General features: G+C 39.2%; 4 protein-coding genes across 5 annotated transcripts; 1 reads left to right on the forward strand and 3 right to left on the reverse strand.

The window, feature by feature from the left end:
- Positions 1 to 750: 750 nt before the first annotated feature.
- mpc1 (mitochondrial pyruvate carrier 1) lies at positions 751 to 3,040 on the reverse strand. The gene is given in 4 exon segments (XM_058089106.2): positions 751 to 1,231; positions 1,775 to 1,907; positions 2,165 to 2,261; positions 2,831 to 3,040. Coding segments are annotated over 4 exon segments (327 nt in total). The 5' UTR covers positions 2,906 to 3,040; the 3' UTR covers positions 751 to 1,209.
- Positions 3,041 to 4,278: 1,238 nt separating this feature from the next.
- psmb1 (proteasome 20S subunit beta 1) lies at positions 4,279 to 6,124 on the reverse strand. Its single transcript, XM_058089054.2, has 6 exons — positions 5,926 to 6,124; positions 5,498 to 5,605; positions 5,298 to 5,379; positions 5,078 to 5,207; positions 4,861 to 4,967; positions 4,279 to 4,789 (listed from the first exon to the last, which is right to left on the reverse strand). The coding sequence occupies exons 1-6, from the start codon at positions 6,024 to 6,026 to the stop codon at positions 4,604 to 4,606; spliced, it is 714 nt and encodes a 237-aa protein (XP_057945037.2). The 5' UTR covers positions 6,027 to 6,124; the 3' UTR covers positions 4,279 to 4,603.
- A 472-nt stretch (positions 6,125 to 6,596) lies between these two features.
- On the reverse strand, positions 6,597 to 16,282 carry phf10 (PHD finger protein 10). 2 transcript variants are annotated; one of them, XM_058089246.2, is made up of 12 exons: positions 16,260 to 16,282; positions 14,768 to 14,877; positions 14,554 to 14,684; positions 14,292 to 14,375; positions 14,082 to 14,206; positions 13,821 to 13,970; positions 13,577 to 13,686; positions 13,111 to 13,249; positions 12,518 to 12,652; positions 9,639 to 9,747; positions 8,039 to 8,227; positions 6,597 to 7,968 (listed from the first exon to the last, which is right to left on the reverse strand). In XM_058089246.2, exons 2-12 carry the CDS (start codon positions 14,818 to 14,820, stop codon positions 7,871 to 7,873), a joined length of 1,323 nt encoding a protein of 440 aa, XP_057945229.2. In that variant the 5' UTR covers positions 14,821 to 14,877; positions 16,260 to 16,282; the 3' UTR covers positions 6,597 to 7,870. The 2 variants fall into 2 exon arrangements, with proteins under 2 accessions (XP_057945229.2, XP_057945228.2); XM_058089245.2 differs by lacking the exon at positions 16,260 to 16,282 and adding an exon at positions 15,755 to 15,918.
- Positions 16,093 to 18,783, forward strand: rab4a (RAB4a, member RAS oncogene family). The gene is made up of 8 exons (XM_058089249.2): positions 16,093 to 16,260; positions 16,758 to 16,838; positions 17,033 to 17,147; positions 17,220 to 17,282; positions 17,376 to 17,530; positions 18,134 to 18,229; positions 18,518 to 18,644; positions 18,759 to 18,783. Exons 1-7 carry the CDS (start codon positions 16,245 to 16,247, stop codon positions 18,631 to 18,633), a joined length of 642 nt encoding a protein of 213 aa, XP_057945232.1. The 5' UTR covers positions 16,093 to 16,244; the 3' UTR covers positions 18,634 to 18,644; positions 18,759 to 18,783.
- The last annotated feature ends 920 nt before the right edge of the window (positions 18,784 to 19,703 follow it).

A 19,703-nucleotide genomic window follows, 5' to 3' on the forward strand; every position in this document is an offset into this window, starting at 1 on the left:
TATTGTTTCTTGTGACGTCATTCTGTTTATGATGAGAGGAACAATGTATTTGTTTATAAAAAATGAATACAAGTTACAACGTGAAGCAGTTTTAGCTCGATTTGTCCGATTTGTTACATTCGTTATTAAAGAATTACATCAACATTGGACATGAAACAAATATTGTAAATTTGAACTTTTCATGGTTTTGACATTTTCATACATCCATCTAATTATCTCATTAGATTTAATTATATCAAAGTAATTGTAAATCCTCATGTCTACCACAGAGAACAATGGAAATAAATGTTTCTTAAAAATTGTTGTGTTACTAAAGCCCCCCTTCCAATTGTTGAAAAAAAAAAACACTCTTAAAAACACAATAACTGGATGCATTTAGAAAGTTACTATCCATTTTAGTCAGACAGATCTTCTACCTCATTGGGCATACGTTACCAAATCACAGTGTCCTCTCCACAGATGAACTATTTTTTTGTTTTGAATAAAAAAAAAATGTTGTCATACTCGTTCCTTACAGAGGACAAAAATGTTTGCTGGGTGTGAGGAGGAGGAGCTGACACATCAATCAATCACTCACTCAATACAGTTTGCTCAAGTTGGTTTTAGCCAGTTTATTTTTATTTTTTTACAAACCCACAGAATCAGATTATTAGTTAGGGAAAATATGATAATAAAGTTACGAATAAATTATTTTGAATATTACTTGCAGTAACACGCACTACATTTGGTCAGCAGAAATAGACGCAGGGCTAAAATCTGGTATTTATTAACCTATAATTCATCAATCACTTTATATTATTTCATAGGTAATAGTCATCACCTTGTGTTTGCTCACTAAAGTCACTAAAGACTTCCAACGTAGTTTCCAGATAAACAACGTTGTGAAAGAGCAAAAAAAGATGTCCAACTCTACGATTGGCAAAATTGTGAAGAAGCAAGGCGGATCAGCTGAGAGTACATTCACTCGTGCTAATAACGCAGAAAATACAAATAAAAATCAAAGCACCAAGTCAGGGACAATCTGATTTTCTGTGGTAAAATGTGACTAAAACTTGACGAGGGTGACCAGTTATGTGAACATATTGGTTAAAAGAGAAAAGGAGAACAAAAACAGCCACAGCTTCCATGATTTGATATGTGCACAGTTTGTGTCGCTGCTTGGATTGTTGTGGTGTAACGGGATACTTGGGCGTATTCTTCATGTTGACACTAAGATGCCTTCTTCTCCATCCTGTAATATTACAAGAACAGACAGAATGCTTGTCATTTGCTGTTACATGAGCTCATACTCTCACCATAGCCACAGAATTAGGGACATGCGAGGATATCCAGTATAATGATGGATATACAGTCAACCCTCATTTATTGCAGTGAGTTGGTTCCAGACCTGACTGTGAATTTCTGCAAAGAAGGAGTTCTTATTTATAAATTCATTATTTTTGTAGTTAGAGCATAAAAAAAACTATTTACGACCTTTCGTGTACAGGTTTTAACATTATTAGAGCACTCGGGACATGGAATAACACCCCTACAGTCACCTTTACACTCACATTATCCAATATAGTAGACATAACAGAAATATAGCATTGGGAGAGTCGTTCTTGTTATTTCTTTCATTTTTTTATACTTCTGGGACTTCTTGTGGTGGTTAATGTAATGTAGCCTTATCATAGTCACAGGGAGTCTGACGTTCTTTTAATGTTTTATTCCCAACCTTAACACCAATATAATAACTTTGGAATTTAGGCTGCTTAAAAAAACTAAACACACTTACTTGAACTTGATGAGGCGGCTCGCCTGAATTAGCTGCGCTGACTCGTTGGTCACATGGCAAGCAAACAGCAGCCAGTTGCGTGGCTGCACCTTGTAGGCAAAACGCATGAAGAGCAGCGAGTAGCAACACAGAGCTGAGAGGAGACGGGGAAAAAAAAACACACCAACGTGGAAAGGTTAAATACAGCACCCATCAGCTCCACCATTAATGTCATCATGGAGGAGTCAAAGAGGATCCCAGTAACATTGACACTTTGGACACAGTTTGTTGACCGTGAGGTGTACTCACGTTGACAATAACTATAGGTTAAACATTGTTCTACAGCAGTGGAGTAACAAGTGTATGCTCAACATCAGGGATTTGTTTGTGTGTACAGTATATGCAGCTTACCAAAGGTCATCCTGCCACTGATGATCTCAGGACTCTTCTTCATGTCAGAGATAGCAGCTATAGGGAGACCCCAGTTTGCAACTGGACCCCAGAAATGCTGCAAAAACACAGAGAAAAACAATAAGTAATACATATAATAAATGCTTACTTTAAAAACTGAATGTATACATTTCAAGTTCAGGGGGTCTCACGAGGAAAACTTACTGTGCTAGTGCAAGTTTTTCAATGTCCAGCGCCACATGGAAGAGAAAATAGGAATGACAATTTGAGTCAACATTCACACCTCTGCAATTTCATGGAGTCCACAGCTCTGAATAATTAAAGCACAATTAAAAGCAACTTTGTAGAAATTAATCCAATATGATTATAAATTAATTGTTATTTAGTTTAGCAAACCTTGCTGCTATGCACAGCAGCATTTCATCCAGGGCGACCCACTACTTTGTCGACAAACAAAGCTTCGTTGTCCTTCAAAGCTAAATGTGTAACACTTCATTTCCAATGAAGTTCTATCCAGTCGTACGAAATAATTTACACAAAAGCTTCAGATCTAGAACAGTGAAACATTAGCTAACTTTACTTTTTTTTAATTGTCATATGTGAGCCACATAAAAAATAACTAGCCGGCTACATCTAGCACGCTTGCGCAGAGCAGCTTTTTGCTACCTACCTCGTCAAATAATCCCTGAATTCTTTGCTCTTCAGGTGGTCTATAGCTTTCCGTGCAATTGTCCCGGCCATGGTTTAAGGATTGGCTGCTGTCTATTTCGACCAAAAGATAGTGAAATTGGCGTTGAAGGGCGATGAACTGTCAGCTCAGAGGACAACCGGTCAAATTTCCACACACAACACACAATTTACGACACTGTCGCAAGACGCGGAGTGACTACTGCAGTCTGCCCATTCGAGAACGATCCGGCACCTGCATTCGACTCTTTGACTTTTCTCGTATGTTTTTCTCGTTAAAGCCGCGATTGGTCAAATGTGTCTGTTATATGTAGATTTCGAGCTAATTTAAACGTAGTCCCATTTGTGTAAGATACTTGGCCATAAACTTGATTCTGACTGTGATCCGAACCCTGGCGTGTGCAGGGCCGGACTCGCGGGCCACTGACACACATCACAGCGCCCAGCACACAAACTTTTTGTTTCTGAAAGCCAATCTTGGCTAAAGAGTAACATAAATGGTTACTTAGAGGCTGCTTTGTGTTTTAGTTCTACACATTGTAGTTTATGCTGGGTTGTGCATTGTTTTTTATGTGGTATTGTTTCCAAATAGTTGAAAATGTACAAATAACATACACAATCACACTGGACTTTTTTCAATTGATATGGGTCTTTTTTTAAGCAATTGGTTCCATATCGAGCAGATAAATAAGACATATAAATTGAAGTGTTCTCATTTTATTTATTTATTTATTTTTTTTTTCTTACCTCTGAGTGTCCAAGTGTATTCATTCTGTGGCGTGTTTCATCATGGCAGTGCTTCCAGTTGTGTTAAGACTTTTTCTTGTCCACATATTTTATTAGGATTGTTGGTCCCTGTCACATTATTAGCAATGAGGCCGGGTTTTTTTTTTGTCTGTTTGTTTTAACGAAACATGCTTCTGATTCGTCTCTCAGGGCCAACTTGCAGGCCCCCAGTCCTAATTGGTTGACCAGAATAAAACTGTTCGACAATATATGATTCAACAACACAGGAAATAAATACTGTGAACTGCTTCAGATGATGTAGTGTACATATTTGCAGTTGTCGGAACCTTTAATCAACAAGCCTACTGACAATTATTGGTGGAAATTAGTCCCCAACGCGCAGCTACAAGCAGTTATATAAATCAAGTGTATAGGTGAATATGTATTCAAATATCAGGGGACATATAGTGGTAAAATATTGTAATTGTGGTCATCTTACGGCCATCTTACTTAATGTTGGAGTTCTCCCCTCTCTAAACACATGTACTTTGTTTAAAACAAACAAAACATGGTTCAATACCCCACCATCACACATATTTACTACAGTGTTGTGGTGTTTTCTTTATACTGACTCTCACTGTCTCTATGGAAAAAAATTCTGTCCAGCCCACTAAAAAAGTTATGCTAATGGTGCAGCAAAGTGGTGAACAATTCTTTCCATTTATTAAGAATGTAAAAATAATAGCAGTTGCGTTTCAAAATGGGACATTTTCAAACAAGAGGAGCAGATTTAGAGCAACAAGAGTGTTGATCAAGGATACAGTTTCTGGAACTCAAATTCAATCATGGAATTATGGGACTAATTATGGATACATTCATCAAAAAGTGAATATATTGTTCAAGACGTGGATCAACACTCCTGTTAGATCCAATCTGCAGTCAAGCAACCAAATTTGCAGAGAGAATGTAGAAAGAAATGCGAGAGGAGGCAAAAGGACGAAGAGGGAACAATAATACACCTCTCCTTCAGTCCTTCCTCAGTGTGAGAGTTTCCTCCGTGACCCCGTCCTTTGTGATGACACAGATCAAAAGAGCATCTCCAGTGTAAACATCTCTTTCTGCAGCCGAGATGAAAACATCTTTGACCAGCTGAAGTGCCTTTTCACGGCTCAGAGGAACATGTGGCATACCCGCCATGTTCTTGAAACCAATCTGGGAAAAGAAAGTGTGTGTCAGAACAATGTGACGGGCAATAGCAAGGTGTTTGTGTGTGTGTTGTATACCTGGTTGTCAAGAAGTGGTTGTAGCATGGCACTAGCGGACCCTCCAGCCTTGTAGGCGTCTCTCTGGTAGGAGCCTACTGGATCAAAGCTGTACACTGCTCCCTTGCCTACAAAAGTACAAATAATCACTTACTCAGAACACACCAAGTTCAACTAGTCACAATACTTTACTAAAGTAATCAGGTCCATATGCATTCTAAACCAGTGTTTTGCTTACCCTCTTCATCAAGCCCCCCAATTATGTTGTAAACGTAGTAGGGGAAGAACCTCCTGCCATACAAGATGGTGGACAGCATGGCAGCGATGGCGCCGCATGTCATCGTCTTGTTGTTTGAGTGTTTATACATCTAACAGGAAAGCAAGTTGTCCATCACTTGTACATGCTACAACTACAAAAGGTATCACCCCCCCCCAAAAAAAAGTCCAAACGACCTTACCTTCAGTCTGGCATCAATGATTTTTGTTAGAGTCAGGCAATCACCATGGAAACCACAGCTGCCAATGACAGTCGTGTCTGTCCTGGAAGAGATAGGTCAAAGGAGAAAAGGACAAACATTAAAGTTAAGAGTGTAAAAATATTTTCCACTGATTTTAACATTGTTAACATTATTTGCGCCTTCATTTACAATATACTTACAATTTGTAACATTTCGGAGAATCTCTGCTGTGAATCGAATAGCCTTCACTGAGCCTGGTGTCTGAAGCCACAATGGCAAAGTCTTCCCCAGCCACAGCCAGTACAGTCCTGTAAATATGTTAACTGTACATTTTATGTCCACTCATAAATAACGAAGGAAGTGCTGCTAGCGCTTAGCTCTTGCTAACAGAAGCGACCTTATGCGAAAGTGAAACAATGTAATGTGTTAGCAAAAACAGGTTGCATATTATTAACCATATGAAGGCCTCAACATGTTTAGACTAAAATATGCATTCTATTCGATGTTTTTATTGTTATTTAACAGAACAAAACAAGCATGAGTCTTGTTAGACAGCTTATGCTAGTCATTCACTTGAGAGGTTAGCTCGCAGGCTAAAGAGCTAGCATGATGAAAACTCAAAACATACCCGCCGTTAAACGTGTATGGTGAGAAACGATGCTGCACTGGACCAGTATAATGATAGTCCTTCATCTTGTCCGGATCGCAAAAAGCCTGAGCCGAAATCATGTCGTTATATAGCACCGAAATGTGTTTACTAGATACTCGAACAAAGTCGCTGTATCACTGTAATATGGAAGCCTCTTCTTCTGCGGACGGGCACAGTTGATTCATGTACGCGGGCGACCTCTTTGGCCAAACGGAGACATAGCAGGTGCACCACAGCAGCTTGGACATAAAACTCCTAACAAAATGCAATCATTTACATTTTGCACTGTTGGATCTTAAGGATGTTATAAGTAAGGCAGTGAGACGAAAATGTTTTTATTAGGCAATCGTTTGTAAATAAACCTTAAAGTGAAATAGTCCATTCATCAGCAGAGTCCCCCAAAATAGACATTTCTAGTCCTTTTTCAGGCGGGCATTGTGAACTGCAGCGTTGTCCAGTTGAAAATCCTAGTCACCTCCACAAAATGAGGGCCTTCAGTCATGAGGAACGCACCCTGGAACATCTCCACAGAGCCTACCACCATTAGACACCCCTGAACAACATAAGCTCCATTGTTCCATTGAAGGAAAAAGGAAAAAGCACCACAGATCACCCCCCCACCCCACTGTGCCGTGTGGAAAATACCTCAGGTGGGATCTCCTTGTCATGTCAGTAAAGTGGGAAGCCATCGGGACCATCCAAATTACACTTTTTTTCTCATCATAGAATAAAACCTGAGCCATGCACAATTTCAAAACTATGGGTGTAACTTTATTTACACAGCTCATCTTGTCAACAAAAACAATGTATTATTAAAAAAAAACAACAACAAAGACATTCAGTGACTATGAAATGACCATTTACTACTCACTACAGTACCTTTATTAAACAGAACACTAGAAAAATACGTTTATTTTCAAGTCTAATGCAAAAATATGAGATTTACTGTTGCTTTTACAAAAAAACAGACCTGTTGCAGTCAGAGGCACCATTACAATATAAGACCAGTGGAAGATTAACAAAATTAAGCAAGACAGAAAACTACATTTCATGACAAAAAAAACAACACACCATTAGCACCATGGCAGAACTGAAGATGTTTGCTTAAAGTTTGACTACATCATCAAGATAACCAAAACATTGAAATTCACTCTAACCTAATATTAGTAAGAGCACCACTTGTTCATCCCCAAAATTGCTTATGACAGAATGATGAACTGTTGAAAAGTCATATTGACATCAGATGGAGTTGCAGGACACAAAGACGAGTACAGTAAGTAATGTCATATGTGATGACTTTTAAAACTTTCAACAAAAATCAAAACAAGCCTCAATGTGGAGTTGTGTTCTGGGAAAAGCCACCAATATGTCCCAGTTATGAGGGGAATAACAGACAGGAGGTCATATGTGAGGGAAAGTCATTCATGTCTTGCTTCAGTGGGTTGTGTGGAATCAATTTACAAGTTTACAACTGCGACAAATGGAGGGCTATACTTGGCTGCAAGAAGCAGAGGCAGTGCTGATTCAGCCTCATACTGGTGTGCTTTCATAGGATAACACAACATCAGCTACGGCAACTTCTCTGGGCAGCATCATTTTTCTTGATATGACGCTGATATTGAAACAAGAGTTAAAAAAAGATGGAAAAATAGCAATTGATGATCAAGGAAATGTAGTGAAATTCTCATGCTGACTGAATACAAACCAATTAATTAGTAGTGTAGTATAAGGAACAGGCTTGTTTGGATTTTGGCAAATGTTCCACACCGAGAAAACAAAAAACAGGAAAAAAAAGTAAGAGACCAACCTAACTTCTGCAGGTCAGCAAGAGTTTGCGATGAGGGGTGTTTTAAGTTGAAATTATAGTGGATCTCCCAAAAAACACAAGTAACAAAAAAAAAGTAGGATTTGGTCTTCAGAGGTGTCATTTCTGCGCTGATTTGGGCTTTTTGGGCGTTTTCACTCCCCCTTTCTTCTTGGGTGTGTTGAAATTTTTGTCACACACCTCACACACCCAAAGACCTGAAACACCAAATAACTATTAATAGAAAGCAAACACGACTAAAATGACATTACAGTAACAGACAGACACCTCTAGGGATGGAGTCCATGCCCACACAGAAGGTGTGGAAGCCTCGGTCACACTTGTCGCAGAACATCATCTCGTCCTCATGGTGGGGCTGCTGGCACACGGTGCACGTCTTACACTCCATACACTGCCAGCGGTATGTCTGGATCACACGCACCAGACCCTCACTCATGTCCAGGCAAGACGGGTGGCCTGCATTTAAGGACGCACACAACACGGTGATGCACAAACACTTGCATATCAAGTCATATTGAAATGTAAGGTCATTACTATGAATGGACAGTCTTTGGATCATAGCAATTCTGACCCTGATACGCCAATCACCAACGAGATGAACCTCCAATGTAAAGTGATTGATTTTGCCCCGTTTCTGATTTTTTGAAGCAGTGATTGCCTCCTGTTCAAACATGACAGATTATTTGAGATCTATCAGACTGGAAAAGGTTATAAAGCCATTTCTAAAGCCTTGGGCCTCCAGCGAAATGGCAAAAACATTGAACAATGGTGAACATTCCCAGGGGTTGTCGGCCAACCAAATTACCCCCAAAGCGCAGTGATGACTTATCCAAGAAGTCACAAAAGACCCCGCAGCATCTAAAGAACTGCAGACCTCGCTTGCCTCAGTTAAGGCCAGTGTTTATGACTCAACCATAAAACACTTGGCAAAAACGGCCTGCATGGCAGAGTTCCCAGACGAAAACCAATGCTGAACAAAAAAAACAAACATTAAGGCTCGTCTCAATTTTGCCAAAAGACATCTCGATGATCCCCAAGACCTCTGGTCTGGTGCGAGTCCTTTTATGTCTGGTGTAAAGTAACGCCACATTTCAGAAAGAGAACATCATACCAAGAGTAAAATATGGTGGTGGTAGTATGATGGTTTAGGCTGTTTTGTTGCATGACCTGGAAGACTTGCTGAGATTAATGGAACTGTCTATGAGCTGTCTACCAAAAAAATCATGAAAGAAGATGTCTGATCCAAATCACACCAGCAAGTCCAACTCTGAATGGCTGAAGAAAAACAAAATGAAGACTTTGGAGTGCTCTAGTCCAAGTCCTGACCTGAATGCTATTGAGATGCTGTGGCATGACCTTAATGTGGAATGTGGCTGAATTACAACAATTCTGCAAAAATGAGTGGGACAAAATTCCTCCACAGCACTGCAAGTTATCGCAAATGCTTGATTTTTTTGTTTTCCCTTAATAATAAAACATTTTTGTTTGGTTGTGTTGTCATTGATTCATGTTTAAAAAATAAAGAAATCAGAAAGGGGGCAAACACCTAGCATCAAATTTGCTATTTAATTTCTGATCTGAAGTGGCAGCTTGAAATTGAATTGAGAATCCAGAATTAGAGATGTAATAGAATTGACCATGTATTGCCATACAAGTCATATATTCCATAAAAAAAACAGTATTATTGGTCATCCAATACAAAACATTTTGGGATGAACTGATCCTCTTCACAAATTCATACAAATGAAAGAACACAATCTCAAGTCGAGTTATAAACACACAAAATGTGAACATGTCCCAAATAAAAGACTGTGAGCTATTTCTACATAAACAGGAAGTGTCCTTGGAAGGACCTGTGTGTACTTACCACTGTTAACACACTGGGAGCAGTGAATGAGAGCCTCTGGTTTGCCTTTCTTGTTGGCCTCTTTACCCTTCTGGCAAATGCCACATATAGCATTGGGAATGACCTTAGGCTGCAAGGCAGAACAACGCTATAAACACCAGCCAGTACTGCATTCTCAATACACACTACAGTCCATATTAGTAAATCATCATTTGGTGAATATTGTTGGTACATTTGAAGAAAAAAAACACATCCTATAAACTGACAGCGAAGTAGCTTCTGTCAAAATGTTCTGCTAAAGATGCTGTAACAATGTGCCAAATGCTGAGAGTGTAAAATTTAGCACAGAAGACAATAAATGTTGTCTGGCTGGCCTCAACACAAACATCCCAGATCAAATTTCACTTAGCAGAAATAGGAGGCCATTTAAAAAAAGGTGTGATACCAATGTCATTGTTTCCACATGTTGGATCCAGTCAGAGGACTAGCTCAGGAAGACTATCACTTAATATTCTCAGCAAATCTTTAACGTCATATACCCCAAAAGCAGTACCATTTAGAGTTCCACCATAAGTTTATGGAAAAATATGCCTCAAAACTTAAACCATCTTCATCTGTTATGAGACATCAGCAAATCACACGGGACTTCGGCTCAATGAGGATTTACTATTTTTTTGTTTTGTGGATGTCATCGATTCTTGTCAGCCTTTTGTGATTAAGGGCTACATAAATAAACTTGATTCTAGTTATTAAGGAATAGATGTTTACTAAAAAAAACTTGCATTTTTTGTACGATAGCCTCCCTTCGTTAGATTGGCAAACATACAGTAAGAACGACTCTGGTACTGAGGGGGCATGTGAAGTAAATGTTGTCATTGATATAGACTTTGCATGATTTATTTATTTCTCAGGAGGTTTACTGCCCTTTTGCATGTCCTATTATTTATTAATTTTATTGTTCAAATTGTTTATATGCTGTTTGTTCCACAAAATTTCTGACAATAAAAGTATTTGAAAATAGTACAATATTTAATGAAGTGTTTTGAACTATATTTACATAATGAAAAGCAGATATTTCATATTCTTTTTAATTGAAAAATGTAATCAGCCATTATATGCGTTAACATACAACATAGGTATGTAACATAGATCTAACTTTCGCTTTGACACAATCTTAGCCATATACATATATATTTAGTCAAAATGTATAATCTATGCCACAACATAAACAACACCAAAAATGGTTGTTTTGCATGAAAATATTTTGCTAAACAAATACAATACCAACAACTATTTACAGTTTTCACATTTGCAACTGAACTGTATGTGCGCACGCGTTTTCATGTATTTGTCTTCAATGCGCAACCTCCTACGCGCGACACGCATGGTTTTCAATGGAGAGATGCATGCCGAGCTCTTATAAAATGCACTTATGCCACATTGTGGCCGTTGTTTGCAGCTTAAAACTGCATCAAACATAATACGTAATACGTAAAAGACGTATAACTACATCTTTGGGAGCGGGCAGTCGGGTTGGAAAAAAAACAACTTATACATACGTCTTTGGTCGCAAAGGAGTTAATATCATTACCAGTAATTTCGTCATTTATCTCATTTGTATGATTTCAAATGTAAAAATGAGTGCAAGAAACATTAATTTAATATCAGCTTTGTTACTCATAACTTTTTATTTATAAGCTGCATTGTGAAAATATCACACTATCTCAAACACTTCAGCAATGATATAATCATCAAAAACCATTGCATATACTGTAATGTGGACTGTAGTAATGTTAATCAGCCTCAACACTCCCTGTGAAATACAAAAATCTGAAGATATGGAAAGACTATATAAATGTATATACAGTATACATAATTCAGAAGTTGCACCGCCAACATTAATTCCCTACATGTTAAGATATTTAGCTTCTATGGGTCCATCTGCACTCATTCAAAAAGGATATACTATATGGACACATACTGTATTCCGGGTGCAAACATTTAAAAGCACGTGCAAAAACATGACCGCAAGATTATACTGTAATGTCTTACAGTAGCAAACACACTAGGAGGAGAACCATGACCACACTGCAGAGAGCTCAACATAACCTCTATTATGGAGGTTGGAAGAGTAATTAAATTAATTAATTAAAATCAGGCTATATCCATAACCTTGAGTAACTCAATTATGACCAAATATCTCATTATTTAAAAATGGACAAGCAGAGTGTCCAGCAGTTGGGCTGAGTATGAACAGGTCTGACATGTTGTCAACCACCATGGTATGGTAGTAGCGCTCTCTTCTAATTACCCAAACACCAACAATACATTACATGTCATAATAATATCAGAACACCAACACACACAGTAAACATTTAAGTGCATTATACACTTCAGGTATACATGTTAAAATGGGGGAAAAAGGATATTTAGCAGCCAAAGGTCAGTTTACTTGTAAGGGAAGTATCTTTTTTTTTTCCCCTCAACGAGTTGAAGCAAAAACTGAAGACATTCATAGAGGAAATATAATTCTGTCTTCACAAAGAAAACTCAAAAAAAGTGCGTCAATAAAGAAATGCAAAGTGTTTCTTTAACTGTTCTTATTGCTCACAGTCTGGTTGGAGTGGGGTTGGGTAGGGGGAACAATGAAACAAATGAAAAAAGTCTAGATAGGAGCCTCAGTAGGTGTCTGTGTGTGCAAATGTGTGCTGGTTTCTGCTCAGACAAACTGCAGAAGCCACAGAACAAGGTCAAGAAAGCTATAGGGGTGGGGGTGTCACGATGGATGGAGTAAGGGGGTGGTAGTAGCAGTAGTAGAAAAGAGGAGGAGGAGGAGGAGGAGGGGTAGAAAAGTGCTGCTGCTGTTGTTGGAGAAGAGTTCAGTTGGTTTTGTCTTCTACCTTGTACCCGGGGGTGGCCTTGTGAGAGGCAGTGTGCCGGTCTTTGCCCGGCGTAGACGTCCTGTCTTTGGCCTTGGACTTGTGGCCTCCTCCCTCCTGACTTTCTACGTCTGACGTGTTGCCTGATGAACTGTCCTGCAGAGAAATACAGCAGAGAGGATTGAGATGATTACAATTGCATGAACAGACAGGTTACATTGGAAGCATCATCGGTCACAACGCTCATTTTGACGTCTCAAAATGGACTGGCAACTGTCATTGGGTTGACAGGTTGTCTTGACACTAACTTGTGTAAATAATAACCACCAATCTATTGAATAATGTGGGCTTGCTCTGAATCTGTTCCAGCACAATTCAAAGAAAAGCTTCATGAGGCTTCACTCGCCCGTCTTTACTGAGAAACTCTACTGAGAATCCTGTAAGGTTACCTAATAATATCAGTCACATATTACTACAGTTATGCTAAGTTTACATACTCTTTCAGAATTTGAGCACAGCGTACTGGTATATGGTACAACTATCTACTTCCTCATTACTCATGCACAAGAACAATTACACTGATTATCAGACGAGTGATAAACCTAACGCCTTACAGAAGAATTCTTGTTCTTTTTGTCATCGTCTCCATCATCGGAGTCAGGATCCGAGTCCAGCGCAGGGAGTTCTGGATCCAATGGGGGCTCAAACAGGGCAGTGTTCAAAGGCAGGTATCGCAGCTCATTGGGAGAGTACCTATTAGACACAATACATATGTGTAACAAACCAAATCAATACATAAACCAGTGCAACCTCAAATGCATTGTTTGCAGTCACCATTATAATATCTTTATGACCTGCACAGGTCATTTTTGAGCTGCCATACAAATAAAGTTAACTGCTGTTAATAATAAGACATAAAAATAAAGATTAGAACAAAAAAGAAAAGGACGGATAAGTCAAGTTGTTGTTTTCAGGTTAACACCCTCAGATGCATGCAACTTTAGAAGTTCCACTGTACAGGCTGCAGAAAAAAAAAAATCACACAGAGAACAAGTGAAATAGTGTTTGAGAATTATATACCTTTTGTAGTAGTCTTGGAACTGTCCTGGTATGAGAGCAACAGGGTAGGGCCCCGTCCTGGACAGTTCTGGAGCAAGAACCTTAAACCTGCCCTGGGGTACTTGGATAACCTGAGGCAACAAAATAAAATTCAACTCAGAGAAAACTAACAATTTTATATATTTATATATATATATATATATATATATATTTTTTTTTTTTAGTAATATTTATGAGAGATAGAGACTAAACCAGTTAAACTTACATGTGTCTGAAGGTCAAAGTAGGCCCTCCTTTCTTCCATTCGCTCCCTGTTAAAGTTACTGTTGAACTCTGCCGCCTTTTTGGCTGCCTTCTTAATGTACTCAGGAACCTTACTGGCCTCCACCTTCTGAGGGTTCTGCTGCTGCATTTGCTGTAATACGACAGCAGACACATTTTACAGTAAATGTATGATTTTTGTGAAATACATTACAGTAAAATAATCAACAGAAACCTTCAAACAGGAAATGTGTTGTGTACCTACAGAGTACTCTTTAGCTATTCTCTGTCGCTCTCTCTCCTGCAGAATGACCGAGTATTCTGAATGTTTGGAGGGATACTCTTTTATCATTAGGTCGATCACCTCATCACTCCGCAAAGCTGTTAGCCCTGGAAACAACACAAACATAGTTTAGGTACCTTGAAACTTTACCAGTACTCATAACCAGTGATAAGACATGGGAGTGCTTCCTACCCAGAGTGCATTGCGTCTCTGTGATTACATTTTGTTCACGCAGGTAAAGCTTCTCTTTGTGTGACAGGTCCCTCCGTTCCATATCTACAAACAACATACAGACACTACTTTACAGTTCACTTCAAACTTGTCAATGCTTATCAATATTAATATCACATCATGTTAACATCACACTCTAACTACAGATTCCTCAAAGATACGTATTTACTTTTCAATTATTTTAAATCAACATTATTTTCCAAACATAGACTCCAGTTCATACCAGGGTACTTCCTCTTGAAGGACGTGACTCCCAGATACTCGCTGACCTGCTCTTGCAACATGTAATACTCTCCTGTATCATCCGGTGGCCACTTATACTCTGTCAGGTTCTCTGCTGGGAAATATGTTGGACTGGAAGAGGCACAAAAAAAACAGCCGAGGGTGAACAGTGTGTAAAAACAAACAGCGTCATGTTAAAGTAGAAGCAGACCTACCCAAATTCTTGGCTGGAGGTGTCACAGCTTCGTGAACTATCTCCTGAACCCATTCTCCGCCGTTTAGGGGGTTGGCTGCCATCATTAGACTCCTCTTCTGTTATATCCTCCTGAAGAAAATCAAAGACAAATTCAATACAAAATGCATGCATGATATTTAGAGTAGACTTGCAAAAAAAGGGGAAACCCAAAGCAATTATATTTAGCTACGGAACAAAAGGTCCCAAATCTCTTTGAAGCCATCTGAAAGTTGTTCTCCGTGGCTTCCCACCTCCAAATCCAAGTTCACGGTTCTCATGGAGTCGAAAGGAAAAGCTCTCAATGTACTGGTCAATATACGTTCTTACCCTCACCTATGGTCATGAACTTTGGATGATCGAAGGTACAAGCAGCTGAAATTTGTTTTCTCCATAGGGTGGCTGGAGATAAGGTGAGAAGCACTAATATACAAAGACCACCTCAAATACATGTATTGCATAATAATAATGTAGTATAGCTGTTGTCAATCTAAGGAATTGACTTGTTGTGAGCTTGTAAGATTGCAGATATTAAATACTAATATACAAAGACCACCTCAATTACATGTATTGCATAATAATAATGTAGTATAGCTGGTGTCAATCTAAGGAATTGACTTGTTTTGAGCTTGTAAGATTGCAGATATTAAATATCGTATGTTTACTACATTAATTTGAGTATCATTCTGTATACATTCGTAGGCTGTACCATGCGCCAATGTGAATAATATCGTCATTTACCGTAGGAAAGTGGAATAATGCTACTTTTTCAAAACAGCAATATCCAGAAAGCTAACATAGTCAATCAGGAGTAAAACAAAAACAAATGGATTCTGCTAGCAGATGCTATTCAGATACAGTGGCAGCCAATGGAGCGCTTCTTAGCCGTTAGCTTAAAACGAACAGACGCGGAGCTTCTAAAACAAATATACTCGCAAATTCGCCTTTCCATTGGAAGTACCGCCATCACCTTTAGTGACTGTGCCCCGGGGGTGGCAGGGTTGCTGTCGCATGGTGGTCTCGGCGGGAGCACAGCAGCCATATTCAACGAATTGGTGCTTGCTCAAGCTAGCTAAACTAGTCACTTTTTTTACTTCGCTCCGTATGTGTTAGTGGACATGGGGGCAAACGACATTGCCCTCTAGTGACGCGGAGTGAAGGAATTCTACAGACTATTTGAACACTACACATGAAAATTGTGTAATGTCACGATTATAAACAAATCTTTTGAGTACAATACATATTACTGCAATCGAACGTGTCGATTTATCAACTATATCGTGTAGTCCCAGAGTGGGCATTTATTTTGAAATACAAAAACGCCTACGGGAAGTCGGAGGGGAAAATCAGTGGCAATCCGCGGAAATCATCAACAGCACTATTTTGCTTTACTAAGCTAGCTATCCATCTGTCAAACCCTATTCTCGCTGTATTTACTGTTACAAAACGCCACAGTGGCGATGTCGGAGTCTTACGGTAAGATGTTTCTTTTGTCGAGGTTGTCACAATCAACACCGTCATGCAGTGTTGGAGTTGAGAAGAGGGCAGGTGTATGGAGGGGTATTTTTCTCATCGTACTGAAATTAGCTGGAATGCTAAGCTAGCTACTGGGATGCTGACCATACGGATACTATGGCAACATAAGTAACGTTTGAAGGCATCATATAAGTATGCTTTAATAATACTGTACGTTGGTTTGAAGACGAAGGAAATCGTGTATGCCTTCATCATTACACGACACTGCTTATTTTGATGCCAACTTCCTGCATAGTTACTACACTATTATTTTATGTTAACAGTGGATTATTACACTGGCACATTACAGTGGAGTCGGTATTGCACACGATATCATTATCTGGCTTTGTTCTGTTACCTCATACCGGTATATAATATTGTACTGAATTTTATTGTACTGTAAACCATCTGTTGTCTTTTAATGATATCAGAATTTTAATATCTATCATCCTTCGTAGATTTCCTGTTTAAATTCCTGGTGATCGGGAACGCAGGGACAGGCAAATCATGTTTGCTGCATCAGTTTATAGAGAAGAGATGTAAGTGACTCACATATGGATGTGTTTTGTTGTTTTATTGTTTTGATCGTGCTTAGAAGTGCTGGAAACAAATGGAAGTATCAAACATTGTCTGTTTTGTCTGAACATACTGACCTAAATAAGACGATAATATGATAATAATATGAATGTTTAGTGACTATTTAACTGGCTTGGCATGTGTATATTTTTCCTAGTTAAGGATGAATCTAACCACACCATTGGAGTGGAGTTCGGCTCTAAAATCATCAGTGTGGTCAACAAAATCGTCAAACTGCAGATTTGGGACACCGCCGGACAAGAAAGGTTCAGGTAGGGTCATGTTTCAATAAAGAAATAATAACATTCCACTCACTATATGTAATAAATATTCATTGTGTGAAGGTCTGTGACCAGAAGTTACTATAGAGGAGCTGCGGGAGCGCTACTGGTCTATGACATCACTAGGTAAAGTATCAATTTTATTATATTTTTGATTGACATCCTTGGCTTGTCCAAAGCCATCATCTCCACCGAGTCACATGTGGCTCTCCACTACAGTCGTGAGACCTACAACGCTCTCACCACGTGGCTCAGTGATGCACGCATGCTAGCCAGTCAGAACATCGTCATCATCCTGTGTGGAAACAAAAAGGATTTGGATGCTGACAGAGAGGTGACCTTCCTGGAAGCTTCACGCTTTGCTCAAGAGAACGGTAACTTGGCTTCTTTATATAGCTGCATACTCTGCATATTATATAGCAGGGATGGGCAAACCGCAGGCCACATCAGGCCCACCAAGCATCTCAATCTTAATCTTACTTTTTTAAAACCTTGAACATGATAGCTGTATCCGGCACCATGACTTGCAGTGCAATTGTGGCATGTGGCAGTGCCATATAGTCCTGCCGCAAGGCATGCTGGGTAACCTGTAGTACTGACTGTTCAGGAGGTTGTTAGCAATGTAAACAAAGATGTTAACATACTCTTCATATCCAATGTTTTATTGTTGGTAGCTCATATTGTTGTTGCCACTGGACTACCCAGCATGCCTTGCAACACTTGTAAATAACAATTTAAGTTATGTGTTATGTTTACAGCTTAGATGTAGTTTATCATCCACATAGAAGTAGCAGTTGATTTATGTGATGCCTTAACTCGCTGTGGATGTGTTTGTTGTCATTCTCTTTGATGACCACCCATATATGGACAGCCCCTCTGCCAATTTTTTTTAACCCAATGCGGCCTGTGAGTCAAAAAGTATTACATCTTCTATGAAAACATTGACTATATTTTGTGCATCTATGTGTGTTTTTCAGAGCTGATGTTTCTGGAGACCAGCGCTCTGACAGGAGAGAATGTTGAAGAAGCTTTTGTCCAATGCGCTCGGAAAATTCTCAACAAGATAGAATCAGGTAGGAACTCTTTGTCAAAGAGAGCATCAAAGTGCAACCACTGACTGCAAATTGAGTTTGATCCCAACTGGCTGAAAAAGACTATTAGTACTCACCGCAGTTACCCTGCAATGACCATACAAGTACCCTTGTACTAGTTTTACAGTCTTACACCTTGCTTGTTAGTAATATTCACATACAGGGCTTCGACATTCGCCATTACTGTGTGTTTTCTAAGAGTGTAATGTAATTGTTGATGTTGTTGATATCCAAATGTGGTCATATCGTCTCTCCCATTGGCTTTTTCAGGTGAGTTGGATCCAGAGCGAATGGGATCAGGGATCCAGTATGGCGATGCTGCATTGCGCCAGCTTCGTTCCCCTCGTCGTGCTCAGCCACAGGGCACCCAGGAGTGTGGCTGCTAGTAAGCACACAGGTAAAGTCTCTACCATTGTACAGTACACTCAGGGAAGATGGTTATGAATGTGGTCCTGAGAGACATATTTGATTATGCTTTTGTTTAATTTGATGCTTTTTGTGCGCGTCACAGAGACAACATCAACAATCACATGGGCTGGTGACTCCTCCCTGACATTAACGTGGAACCTTTGTTGTCATGGCGACACATGTGAGGAACCCAAGCAGCCTTCCCAGACGGCCACGTCCATTAGCAGAGCCCCTTGCCATCGAGGTAAAAGGAATGGCATCTATGTAACTGTGCCACCTTATTTTGCCAGCTCACCTGTATTTACTCCATAGCTATGATGCCCTCTCCTTGCTGTTTACATCCCATCTCATGTCTTCTTCTACAGTACATCATCTTCCACACTGTACATTGCATCTCTATAGCGAGTTTGACGCATGTTTGCTCCAACACACTATCAAAGTATTTCCAATATGAAGAGATATCATTGAATTAGATGTCATATTTACATGTGCTTCATTCTCCCATGTATTATCATGATTACAATCATATACATATACAGTATATACATACAAACACTGCAGATGGGCAGTACTGTTGGCTGCCAATTGTATATTTTGTAAAGGAGACACGGAAGATGTAGATGAACTGACTAATGTAAGAAAAATAATACTTATATCAGTGGTGTAAATTATATTATAGCATTCATCATACGCAACATACTGACACCGTAGCATGTTTAACAATAATGTTCCTCACTTTTCAGTGTTGCTTGTTTACATTACTCTTGTGGTAAAAAAGAGAAAGCGTTTTAAGCAAAATGTTGTGAAACTCTCTGTGCTTAGGTTTGTTCATTTTCTTTCCTCTTTTAACGTTCAGCCACAAGCTTATAATAGATTGAATGAGCAGAGGCTATTTTAACGTTGTCTCGATTGTTTTTACATTGAAATAAAACAAAGCACACGTTTGAAGAGAGAAGGAGTTGGAAATGAAGAATATTGTATTCTAAAAATGTGGCCGCCCAATATCATATTACTTTCTTTTGTGTTTTGTCATCAATGTCCTGAATTT

The sequence above is a fragment of the Doryrhamphus excisus genome, linkage group LG13 (genome assembly GCF_037039965.1).
Source record: "Doryrhamphus excisus strain RoL-2023G ecotype Guam linkage group LG13, RoL_Dexc_Guam_v1.1, whole genome shotgun sequence".
Taxonomy (NCBI): domain Eukaryota; kingdom Metazoa; phylum Chordata; class Actinopteri; order Syngnathiformes; family Syngnathidae; genus Doryrhamphus; species Doryrhamphus excisus.